The following is a 13716-nucleotide window of genomic DNA, read 5'->3' as shown; positions in this document are numbered from 1 at the left end:
AAACATCAGCCCTGATTGGTAACTAGGCATAAAGGACTCCACTGGAAGCATTTCTACATGCCTCTACTGTTACCGTGTGACATCTGGCTCAGCTCTTCAGATACATGTGAAAATCTCACCAAGTCCCCTGCTTGCTAACCCACCATACAACCTGTAAACACTGAGGGTAGGTAGGGGCTGTTTCCATCAACCTTCCTTTTGTGGAAGTGCCTATTAATATCCCTCTCATCATCTTCTACAGCAGCTGACCAAACTCCTCTGTCTCAATTATACTGTGAATTCATTACTGTCAGTCCAGATTAAGAAAACTGCTATTCATCAACAGTAGCTTCTGGTTTCTTTGCTACTAGACCACGTATCCAAAGAGACACTGGAACTTCTCTAAAGATCTCGAAGAGGTTAATTTATTCCACCCAAAAAGAACTTCAATGAGCCATGAGACTCTCCTGACATGGAGTGCTAAGCTTTCGTTTCTGCAGCTCTGAAAAATCCATGTGAATAGGTGGGCTCACTCTGACCCCAAAGAAGTAACACAACAGTTTACCACTCTGCTAGCAAACTGTAGCAGGTAAGAGACACCACCAAGCCCTTTATGAAAGAAAAAATATTAATCCAAAAAGGGTCAGTAAAAGGATATTATGGAGAGGAATGATTTACTTGTTTTCTTTTACCTTCACCAACTTGCCATTAATTTCTGGAAGTTCTCCAAGTTTCCTATTGTCTAGCATTCGGATTTCATAAGACTGGCCTAGAACAAAAAGTAACTACATATTATATTCATCATAAATTAACTTCCCAAGATTCAGAAAGAATGAAATTCAGTTGGTTGAATATACAAGAGTATATAACATTATTAGTATTAGTAACAACCATAATCCTTTACTGTATGCTAGGCACAGTGCTAAGTGTTTTCATAAATTATGTCATTTAATTGATACAATTCTCTAAGGTATTATCAATTCCAGTTTCACATATGAGGAAATTGAAACACAGAATTTAATCAACTTGTCCAAGGCCACACAACTGGTAAATAATAGAGCTGGATACAGTAATACTTCTCAGACAGTGACCACTGGGGATGTCCAGGGAACATGGATTAGAAAGAGGGAGACTGGAACTAAAAATGGACAGGTAGACAAAAGAAACCAGTAATATATATCAAATACGACACTGAGGCTTTGACTTTAACAGGTCACACTAGAAAGATGTACTTTTTACATATAAGTGTACCTAATTAAATATCATGAATCCAGCAGGTCTGCAATAATACTAATGAATAACACCATATCTAACCTTGATTGAGATATGTCAGGGTTTCATCATGGAGTTTCACTGCTGGAGAGGTGGCAGCACAAAGCACGTATTGAAAAGGGAGGATTTTATTCTCATTATCTGGAGGCAAACTTGACTCTTCTTGCTTAAAAATGGGCAATGCTAGGACATCACTGAAATAAAACAAACAAATGACTTACTTTAACATCTGACAATGGTGTAAGAGCCGATTTATTAATGAAACCATTTAACTGCAATTCGCTTTGGAAAACCATAAACATGACACACCTTGGAGAAGTTTCTTCCTAACCATTCAGTTCAGATTACCTGCTGTAATATCCCTCTGACCACAACAATGTGGGCAATGACAGACATTCACTATTAAAACCACTTAAGTGTCCAAAGAGAGTGTTTCTAGGAATCATAGACAGGGACTCCTAAAAGGGCTCTGAAAATTGTATGCAGAGTTCCCAAATGTCAATTTAGGACACTCAGTAATGTATTTGTTCCCAGAAAGGTACCAACTGCAGAATCTTTATAACCACATCAGCTCATCTACTCTAAGGATTAAAACAATAACCAAAATTCCAAGAAACCACATGAAAAGCACAAATCAATGACCAGTATATATTTCAAGGTCAGTTTACATTCTGTGGAATACAACTAATATTGATATATCCCTACCAGCTATCTCCTCCAAGAAAAAGCTTCTTATACTTCACAGTTTATCTAAACTTGCAAACCAAAGAGACACATCCAATGAGTTCTAATATGTTGCTCATTTTTATGTGCTAAAGAGTACTGGACCAAGTTTGAAATCCTAGCTTTCAGTCTCTAGAACCTTTGGGCAAATCTTGGGCAAGCTCTCTTGAGTCTTCATTCCTTCATCTATAAAATGGGAACCACATTCGCTGCAAAGAGTAAATATATGAGAAAATATTTCAGAAACAATAGGGGCTAAAATGGATGGAAAAGATTAGAAATAATTTCCCCTCAGGGAGAGATATACCATGTTCTTGGACTGGAAGAATCAACATTGTGAAAATGACTATACTACCCAAAGCAATCTACAGATTCAATGCAATCCCTATCAAACTACCAATGGCATTTTTCACAGAACTAGAACAAAAAATTTCACAATTTGTACGGAAACACAAAAGACCCCGAATAGCCAAAGCAATCTTGCGAAAGAAAAATGGAGCTGGAGAAATCAGGCTCCCTGACTTCAGACTACACTACAAAGCTACAGTAATCAAGACAGTATGGTACTGGCACAAAAACAGAAATATAGATCAGTGGAACAGGATAGAAAGCCCAGAGATAAACCCACACACATATGGTCACCTTATTATTATTATTTTTTTTTGCAGTACGTGGGCCTCTCACTGCTGTGGCCTCTCCCGTTGTGGAGCACAGGCTCTGGATGCGCAGGCTCAGCGGCCATGGCTCACGGACCCAGCCGCTCCACAGCATCTGGGATCTTCCCGGACTGGGGCACGAACCCGTGTCACCTGCATCGGCAGACGGACTATCAACCACTGCGCCACCAGAGAAGCCCTGGTCACCTTATTTTTGATAAAGGAGGCAAGAATATACAATGGAGAAAAAACAGCCTCTTCAATAAGTGGTGCTGGGAAAACTGGACACCTACATGTAAAAGAATGAAATTAGAACACTCCCTAACACCATACACAAAAATAAACTCAAAATGGATTAAAGGCCTAAACGTAAGGCCAGACACTATCAAACTCTTAGAGGAAAACATAGGCAGAACACTCTATGACAGAAATCACAGCAAGATCCTTTTTGACCCACCTTCTAGAGAAATGGAAATAAAAACAAAAACAACAAATGGGACCTAATGAAACTTAAAAGCTTTTGCACAGCAAAGGAAACCATAAACAAGACGAAAAGACAACCCTCAGAATGGGAGAAGATATTTGCAAATGAAGCAACTGACAAAGGATTAATCTCCCAAATTTACAAGCAGCTCATGCAGCTCAATATCAAAAAACCAAACAACCCAATCCAAAAATGAGCAGAAGACCTGAACAGACATTTCTCCAAAGAAGATATACAGATAGCCACTAAACACATGAAAGAATGCTCAACATCACTAATCATTAGAGAAATGCAAATCAAAACTACAATAAGGTATCACCTCACACCAGTCAGAATGGCCATCATCAAAAAATCTACAAACAGTAAATGCTGGAGAGGGTGTGAAGAAAAGGGAACCCTCTTGCACTGTTGGTGGGAAGGTAAACTGATACAGCCACTATGGAGAACAGTATGGAGGTTCCTTTAAAAACTAAAAATAGAACTACCATATGACCCAGCAGTCCCACTGCTGGGCATATACCCTGAGAAAACCATAATTCAAAAAGAGTCATGTACCACAATGTTCACTGCAGCTCTATTTACAGTGGCCAGGACATGGAAGCAACCTAAGTGTCCATCGACAGATGAATGGATAAATAAGATGTGGCATATATATACAATGGAATATTACTCAGCCATAAAAAGAAACAAAATTGAGATTTGTAGTGAGGTGGATGGACCTAGAGTCTATCATACAGAGTTAGGTAATTCAGAAAGAGAAAAACAAATACCGTATGCTAACACATATATATGGAATCTAAAAAAAAAAAAGGTTATGAAGAACCTAGGGGCAGGACAGGAATAAAGACGCAGATGTAGAGAATGGACTTGAGGACACGGGGAGGAGGAAGGGTAAGCTGGAACGAAGTGAGAGAGTGGCATGGACTTATATATACTACCAAATGTAAAATAGATAGCTAGTGGGAAGCAGCTGCATAGCACAGGGAGATCAGCTCGGTGCTTTGTGACCACCTAGAGGGGTGGGATAGGGAGGGTGGGAGGGAGAGGCAAGAGGGAGGAGATATGGGGATATATGTATATGTATAACTGATTCACTTTGTTATACAGCAGAAACTAACACACCATTGTAAAGCAATTATACTGCAATAAAGATGTTAAAAAAAAAATTTTTTTTCCCCTCAGAAGTCCTAGCCATGGTTAGTGAGAAAGAATATTCTGGGCCTTGGAGACCAACTGTTGTGATCAGCATTCAGTCCAGATCAAACTTTAAAAGGATCTTAAGAGCTGTACCAAATTAAAGAGTATTTCAAATTATCTCAAGACATGCCATGAAATTCTCAAAATAAAATGTATTTTAATTTAAAAAATATGTACATATACTCACTAGAACAGTTAAAATGAAAAAGAATGACAACCCAAATATTGGCAAGGCTGTAGACTAACTAGGACTCTCATACTTTGCCAGTAGGAATGTAAAATGATACAACCACTTTAGAAAAAGGTTAGGCAGTCTCTTACAAGAGTAAACACGCATCCGTCCGTTGATCCAGCAATTCTACTCATATGTATTTATCCAAGAGAAATGAAAATATAAGACCAACCACAGACTTATACATGAATGTCCATAGCATAAAAGCAAAAACTGGAAAGAGTCCAAATGTTCATAATTAAGAAAATGGATTACAAACTATGGTATACTCATACAATGGAATACTACTCAGCAAAACAAGGAATGCAACAAAATGGATGAAGCTCACAGACATGATACTGAAGAAAAGCAGCCAGAAAAAAAGAATATATCATGCATGATCCCATTTATGTGATGTTCTAAAACAGGCAAAATTAAAGAGAACAGTGGCTTGCTAGCAGGGCAGGGACTGACTTGGAAGGTATACAGGGAACTTCCTGGGGAGAGAAAAGTGTTCTATATTATGTTTAGATGTGTGTGGGTTACACGGTCGTAACTGTACAGCTGAAATTTGTGCATTTCAATCCATATAAATTTTACCTAAAAGAAAAAAATAAATTATTGACTGGAGGATGGGAAATGGTATAAATGATAAAAGAGTAGTAACGTTGTAATTTTTAAAGCTGGGGGATAGGTACAAGAGGGTTCATTACACTGTTTTGTTTATATATGTTTGAAATTTTCTACAATGAAGTTTTTTTTTTAAATAGAAAAAATATGTATAGGCCACAGAGTACTTCCAGGTATAAAAGAAAGGCAACAGATACATAACATAAAAAAACCAACTGAGATTCTAAAGGGTTAGAGGTCAGGGATCCAGTGATTCCTGTCAACATTCCCCACATTCAAAATGAAATACACTCAAACCTTTACCTGTAATTTAAATATTATGCTTATACTGTAAAACAAAGAGATCAAAATCAATTTTACTATCTAGAGATGGAAAGGCATTCCTTATATGCACCTATATCCCTCAGCAGTCTACATTATCCCCAAACATTAGATTATAAGGTTATTACATTCAGGCAAAAACAACAATTAATAGAAAAGTGACTGCAATCATATGAATCATATATATAAGATTATAAATTCTTACTGGAATATAAAACAAGCAGCAAATGTTCTCATTATTGACCTAAGAATACACATAGGTACAATAAAAATTTAATGGCATGAATGTTAAAAAAAAAAAAAAGGGAGGGCTAGAAAAAAAGAAATTTCTCTTTCTGCTGATGTCTAAATAGCAAAGACATGTTATGAGTTGAATCCAGTCAGCAGAGATATAAACCAGTGTTTATGAAACACAGGTTTCTTGTTGCTAAAAAGTATTTCAAAGGCAAGAAAAACAAAGGGTGCTTTTCCTCTTCCTTAGGCCTGAAGGTGTGTGTGTTTTGCTTACAGGGGTGGGGTTAAGAGTGGAGAAGGTGGGGAATTCTTTCTGTCCATATTAATTTGTCAGGCAAAACATACTATTGTTCCCTTGAGATTATACAAAACTGCAGAAGCACTGGGGTTTCTAAAAAAGTACTGTCCCAGTTCTTCCTCTTCTCAAAATCAGGAAGCTACCACTGTTCCCACAGCAAACAGTATAGAAAATAAAGCAAAACACTACAAAATTAAGAAACATGAGATTAGTCTTTAGGAGACTTTGTTGCCTTATCATCCTCAAATGCATCATAGCTGATAATTCCTTGAAAGATTAGTGGCTATTACCAGGAATCAAGGCAAACTGGATTTTGCAACATAGCAACAGCTGAAACATTATGAGTGTAGGGGGTTTTTTTCTTCTCAAGTATCAGTGCCTAGTAAAGTTAATATATAACAACAGTTCCTAGTCTTCTCAATATAATATGGCATTACACCTAACCCCTCACGACTAAGCAAAGGACTGTCACTTGAGGCTGGAATTCTAAAATTGATTCTAAAAGCTACCCCTAAAATTACCTCAAAACAGCACAGCCAACCGAAATACACAAAACTGTGTTATCTCATGAGAGATTTTAAAATCTAAAATGCTCAAATATATTTGAATTACTCATGTTCCCACCACACTGTGTTGCTTTCACTCTGCTGCAGGAGCAAGAATACCACTCAGTTCCACATTCCCAGAGGTGGGGGCTAAAGGTCACTGGCAAACCCAGCTCTAGGCCCCTGTTTACACCAAAACTATAACAAACAAATTCAGCAAGAAACAATTTTAGAAATACAGAAGGCTGCTCCTTCTCAGACATAAATTGAGTACAGATTTGGAAAACCAACTCTAGTGGACTCTAAGTAGTTGCTACCCATGTATAATTCAGCATTTTATTATATTCTTTGATTGCCTCATATACTTATTCATTCCAATGAAACATGAGCTATTTAAAGGGAGTAACTTCTCTTTTGTGTGTTTAGTAAACACATGTTGACATGATTTATATTTTTATTTGTTTCTCCAGAATATTCAGCCCTAATACATTTTTTAAAAATAACTTTATTTATTTATTTTTGGCTGCATTGGGTCTTCATTGCTGCACACAGGCTTTCTCTAGTTGCAGTGAGCGGGGGCTGCTCTTTGTTGCATGCGTGGACTTCTCATTGCAGTGGCTTCTCGTTGCGGAGCATGGGCTCTAGGCACACGGGCTCAGTAGTTGTGGCTCGCAGGCTCTAGAGCGCAGGTTCAGTAGTTGTGGCACACGGGCTTAGCTGCTCCACGGCATGTGGGATCTTCCCGGACCAGGGCTCAAAACCGTGCCCCCTGCATTGGCAGGCGGATTCCCAACCACTGCACCACCAGGGAAGTCCAGCCCTAATACATTTTGATCATTTTCGAATTTTCAACATCTCACAGTATCTCTGATCAAATATAAGGATATAGAAATCTTACCTGTTAAAGATAAGTATATGTTAAAAATGTGCACTGCTAAGCAGAAATCCACACCTGAGAGTAGAGGCCTAGCAGAAAGCATTTGAGTGGAAGTAACTGAGGAACAGAAACAGTATCAGGTATGATCTTTCCTGTATGTAACTGGGATTCCATGAAGAGCTGCTTCAGGGTCCTCTGAGGTATAAGTTACCCTGTGACATAAGACAGCCTCTTAATGGTCTCTACTAATGCACAGCTATGGTTTAACCTTCTCCCTCAGGCTTACCATTTCTTGAAACCCTCTTCTAGAGAGCCTGGAGTAAAGAGAGGGTGAGGTTTGATGAACTTTACCTTGAGTAAGAGGCAAACAGACAGATGTCCACAGCACCTAAGGAAATTAGAAACTAACTTGGGACAATAAGATGCCATGAACTTCTGGGCTTCCCTGATGGCGCAGTGGTTAAGAATCCGTCTGCCAATGCCGGGGACACGGGTTCGAGACCTGGTCTGGGAAGATCCCACGTGCCGCAGAGTAACTAAACCCGTGTGCCATGAGCCTGTGCTCTAGAGCCTGCAAGCCACAGCTACTGAAGCCTGCACACCTAGAGCCCGTGCTCTACAGCAAAGCCACAGCAATGAGAAGTAGCCCCACAATGAAGAGTAGCCCCTGCTCACTGCAACTAGAGAAAGCCCACGCGCAGCAACAAAGACCCAATTCAGCCAAAAATAAATAAATAAATTTATTTTTTAAAAAAATGCCATGAACTTCTAACTTCCCTATTTATAACACTTATTTAGACTCCACCACTATGAAAATAAAACATGAAATAAAACATGTCAATATCCCTATGTTAGTTACAGAATGAAAAGGCAAGAACTGAAAAGACTACACCCTACACTGGGGTCAGCTTCAAAAGAAAAAAACATCCAGTAAATAATTGGTAATAACACTTTTAAAGAGGAGAGGACAGTAGACTGATTTCCTTGGATTTGTGGGAAGGATGGAAGGGCAGATCAGGGAGGACACCTGGCCAGGAAAGATAGCCCTGCAAGTTTTAACATGAAGCCAGTGAGATGCCCTAACTACCGAGTAATGGTGAAATTAAACTGACTTTCTTGGTAGGAGCCCTCTGTCACAAAGTGGTAAAAGATTTTTGCTACCTGAACATCTGGTGAAAAATCTCATTCAACTAGGAAGCAGCATATATAGTAAAAAATTTGCCTTGCTAATTGTTCTATCACCCAGATGGCAGAATAAGTAGAATTATAATTCTGAACCTAAGTTTGACCAATCAACTTAGGTTCAGAAAGAGAAACTGATCGGAAAAGAGGAAGTGGTGAGAGCCTCAAAAGAAAGCAACCAAACCAGGTAGGCTGGAAGAAGAAGGAACACAGTGAGAGCAGGCTTCAAACAGTGAAGAAGACAGGACTCAAGCTCAAGGTCTGAGATGGGAAAAAGTTCTCAAAAATGAAATCTGCCAATCCCACATTATCTGAGATAGAGGGAGAAAAGAAGGGAGGTATCTCAAGAGACTGGATGGAAAGGTCACCAATCAACTCAGACTTAGAAGGACATGCACAAGAAAACTAAATATATAAAAGGAAAGAAACCATTTTTTAGAAAGTGGCAACAATATATATAAGAAGCAAGCTGGAGCTGAAGCCCAGAATGTGCTGAGGCTTGCAAATCAGAGAAGGCACAGGTACACTCTTTGATGTAAATGGCATATTACTAATTAATATAAAGCAGAGACAGAAGAACATCTCAATTCCTTTTTTTTCTTCTATCTTTTCTGTAAAGAAAAACCATCTTGAGAGTAGAAAAAGACCACCAAATATGGGATTAATAGATCATGATACATAAGACTATCAAAAAGTACCTGGAATGAAATTATATACCTGGATGAAATTATATACCAGGAGAATCAAAGAATGTGCAGATGAGATCCATTGGTGACACTCTGTGTGTAAACTCAGACAAATCTCATGATTCTGATAATGCCAAATATCATATTAGCTTTTTATGTCTGTAGTAGCAATTTTCAAAATGAAAAAAGAGTATATTCTTCCTACCTTATACCAGAGCGATCTGATATGAAGTCCAAGGCAAGACTGCAGAAAAGGTTATTCAAAGAATAGTTTATGAGTTATTTAGGCAGGGCACCAAGAATCACTGGAAGCCATAACCAAACTATCTCATTTTCCTTTTTGAATATGGTTTGACCAGGGAATGCTATAAGCATAAATATATCTGGATTTCAGCAATGCATAAACCAGTCTCTCTTGATATCCTTGTTGAAGGTGAAAAATATGAATTCTATAAGTTAAGTGGCTTTAAGATAACTACACAACTGCACCTAGAGTGCAGGTAAGTCTAGAAGAAGGTTTAGTGATACGCCACAGGACCCCAGAGAAACCTGTCCCCTGCAACATGTTTTAGAAATAAATGACTTCGATGAGGACACTAAAGAGGACGATGATCAAATATGCAAATGACAGGAATCTGGGAAGGGAAAGCAATTTCATATATGATAGGATCAACTTTTAAAGTAATTCTAATTGGCTGGAATAGGAGGCTAAATCTAACAGGATAAAATGTAATAAGGATAAATATAAAGTCATGCACTTGGTACTAACAACAGCAACAACAAAATGGCCCAATATATGTGAGAAAGACCAGGACTTAAAAAAAAAAAATTATCTGTGAGACAAGCAATGTAACATGGCTGCCAAAAATGCTGATACCAGGTTTCATCAAAAGTGAAGTCTGAGGGGCTTTCCTGGTGGCACAGTGGTTAAGAATCCGCCTGCCAATGCAGGGGACACAGGTTCGAGCCCTGCTCCGGGAAGATGCCACATGCCGTGGAGCAACTAAGCCCGTGCACCACGACTATGAGTCTGCGTTCTAGAGCCCGTGAGCCACAATTACTGAGCCTGCATGACACAACTACTGAAGACCATGCATCTAGAGCCCGTGCTCCACAAGAGAAGCCACCGCAATGAAAAGCCCACGCACCGCAACAAAGAGTAGCCCCCACTCACCACAACTAGAGAGAAGCCCATGCACAGCAACAAAGCCCAATGTAGCCAAACATAAATTAATTAATTAATTTAAATAAAAAAGTTATAGGGCTTCCCTGGTGGCGCAGTGGTTGAGAGTCTGCCTGCCAATGCAGGCGACACGGGTTCGTGCCCCGGTCCGGGAAGATCCCACATGCCGCGATGCGGCTGGGCCCATGAGCCATGGCCGCTGAGCCTGCGCGTCCGGAGCCTGTGCTCTGCAACGGGAGAGGCCACAACAGTGAGAGGCCCGCGTACCGCAAAAAAAAAAAGTTATAGATAAGATCCCCTTACAGAGCACAGAGCATCACTGTCATCTAAATTTCTATCTCTGCACAGCAACAAATCTTATTAAATTATTCTACAAACACCTAGTGTTTTCCTACATTCCAGTTCATTGTCCTTACAGTATTACTCATACTTGAGGAAGCATAAATGAATTATTTAAAAATAGTAAAGATTACGTAACTCAACAGGGCCTACTACGTTTATGGTAGGTGCTTTATACAACTCTACCCTGAGTAGCTTAACTCTACTCCCCTGGAACTTCAAACTTCAACTTCAAACCTGGAAAAGGGACTGTTCGGTATGACCTCCAAACACAAGGAAGCAGTAGATAAAACAACACATCTGGATTTTATGCTGATGATGTCCTTTAAAGAGATATTGGTCATCTGACAGTCTTTCTTTATGAATACTGTTTCTGGCACTTTTTCCCAGATCTCAATACTGGGCTTAATGTTCTTTAAACACTTTAAGAAATGCTTCTAGGTATAAACCATTCTTCAGCAGTTAGGAGACCAGAAATTTGAATTGTTGTCATTTATTATGTACATCTCAAAGTTTACCCAAAAATGAAGCTAATTTCTTTTTTCCCTCCAAGTCTTTGTTGTTGTTGTTGTCGTTTTAAATATTTATTTATTTGGCTGCACTGGGTCTTGGTTGCGGCACACGGGATCTTTTTAGTTGCAGCACGCGGGATCTGTAGTTGCAGAATGTGGGATCTAGTCCCCTGACCAGGGATCGAACCCGGGCCCCCTGCATTGGGAGTGTGGAGTCCCCCTCCAAGTTCTTGAATCTCCCTCATTTCTACCATGCTGAATTATTTGCCAATTACCACTTATTTCCTTCTATAAGCAATGTTTTTTATTTTCCTTTAACTTAGAAAGTCACTAAAAACTTCTCATTTCAAATCTGTGAAGAAGCCTTACTTACTTTGGAAGCTGAAAAGTATCTGACCAATATCAGATACAAATTTACTTCCAGAGAGCTTGTGAGATATTAAAAGTTTAGTCAAAGCAACCTGAATCAGCAAAGCCCGACCTCAGGAGATTTGCCAGATATAGGCCTGCTTTCTGTTTTTTTCCAACATTACAGGATTAGCTCCTACAGCCTACAAATCTCATTAAAACACTGCTAATTGAAAACATCACCTGTGGCATCATTAGTACCAGGCTCTTTCATTAAATTTCTGAAATCACCGACTCTTCCCATTTAGGTGATGGATGACAACCATGGGTTCTATATTCCAGGGAATCTGGCAGTTTTGAGATAAAAAAAATAGAGCTCCCATTTCAGTATTCAAAGATCTGATATCCAGCATCATATTATGACCTACCTGGGAAAACAACAATAGTTTTTTGTTCTTGTTTTCCTGTGACTAAGGGAAACCACGCTTAGCCCCTATATTGCCGAACTTCAAAGCTTCTTTTCAGGTCCAAAATGTCTACCAGTTCTTTTGTTTTTGTTTGTGTTTTTGTCTTTGTTTTGCAGTTAAGCTTCCCTCCCTCTTCACTAGCAAGAATCACTCACCACCTTTGAGGTTCTTCTGCCTCGCTCATTCCATCCCCGCTACCAAGCCCAGCTAGCTAGCTTCAAAGCTGGACAATCTCCCTAGTCCCCCATTCCTCCCTGCAGTGAAAGACAAACACAGACATTTTTCTGTTTGTTAACGCTTTAACCACTAATGACTTTTGGGGAAATCCTAAAAGTATCAGAATACCAGTCCCATGAAATGGTAAAAAGACTTTAGCTATCCCTCTCCCCTTTATGCTCACAGTGGCAGGGCTTATGAAAATTTCTCCTCCTTCAGACCACATCTTTGAGGAAGGTCCTTTCTTCTAAAATGGCCAACATATTCCCTGGAGATGATGCAGTCAAAGCAGATCTGTTATTTGCTCCCCTCCTCTTGTAGACAGAAGGCAGATAGGTAGGTAGGTAGATAGATGAATAAACAGATGATAGAGAATTGATTTGCATTTCTAAGGATATGCAGAGCAAAAGACACCCAGTTCACTAAGCTTCAACCCTTCTCAGGAATGATAACTAGCTTTTTATCATTATCCTCCAATCTACAGCCAGAGTAACCTTTAAAAATGTAAATCTAAAATGTCCCTACTCTGTTTACAATGCTTCAGTGGCTTCCCAATGAAATCGTGATAAAGCACTAGCTCAACACAGCACTCAAGGCCCTTCCAAACGACCCAGGTTACTTGTTCAGTCTCATCTCTCATTATACTCCCCACCTCTCTTTTCCCTCTTTAAAAGTTTCAGCTGACAAACTGTAGCTCTCTTCCCTTGCTCCCCTCCACTCCCACTCAACTACTACCATTGATTTTTTACATGTAAACTAGCACTTAATCCACACTATAACACTGTGGGGTAGGAGCAACTGTCTCCCCTCCTTATTTGCCAGTTGAAGAAACTGAGGATCTAGTAATTTGAGATGTTAAATAATTTGCCCATGGTTAAACGGCTAGTAAATAGCAAATATAAATCCAAGTTTATTTATCCATTCACTCAATATTTTGTGTGCACTTATGGGCCTGGCACTGTTTTAGGCAGAGAGGAAACAGTAAACAAATTTTATCCAAGTTTTATCCTTCTTTATTATCACTCAATGCCTGGCATAAAGTAAAGCAGCACCTGTTCAAAACATTCCTGAGGAAAAAATGTGATCAAGAGCTCCTGTGCAACGCTCCGAAGATACTTCTAAAGGTGAGGCACGCTAATACTCCGCACATGGCTATCTGTGCAATTCACACTAACAGAACGATAGTGTCAATTAACTGATTTCACAAAAAGGGCTCAAAGCTTTTGCAATGGTTGATTCCTCTGTCCAGAAGCTGAACTTCCAGAATTCTGCCTGCCTGGTTCATTTTCATCCTTCAGGTCTCTGCTATACTGTCAGGTCTACACAGAGACATTCCTGGTCACTCTACCTAAAGCA

At 39.4% G+C, this 13716-nt stretch overlaps 1 protein-coding gene across 3 annotated transcripts in view; it reads right to left on the bottom strand.

The window, feature by feature from the left end:
• Nucleotides 1-13716, bottom strand: part of TFCP2 (transcription factor CP2) — a 50897-nt gene that overhangs the window by 14868 nt on the left and 22313 nt on the right. For all 3 annotated transcript variants that reach the window (XM_030835053.2, XM_030835054.2, XM_030835052.3), the window contains exons 2-3: nucleotides 1294-1445; nucleotides 672-748 (exon numbers count right to left, since the gene is read on the bottom strand). In XM_030835053.2, coding sequence (XP_030690913.1) covers nucleotides 672-748; nucleotides 1294-1445 — 229 coding nt within the window. The remainder of the gene's footprint in view (nucleotides 1-671; nucleotides 749-1293; nucleotides 1446-13716) is intronic.

Source organism: Globicephala melas, chromosome 10 (genome assembly GCF_963455315.2).
Source record: "Globicephala melas chromosome 10, mGloMel1.2, whole genome shotgun sequence".
NCBI classification, from domain to species: Eukaryota; Metazoa; Chordata; class Mammalia; order Artiodactyla; family Delphinidae; genus Globicephala; species Globicephala melas.
The sequence above is the reverse complement of the archived record's forward strand: the minus strand, read 5'-3'. Positions and strand labels throughout refer to the sequence as shown.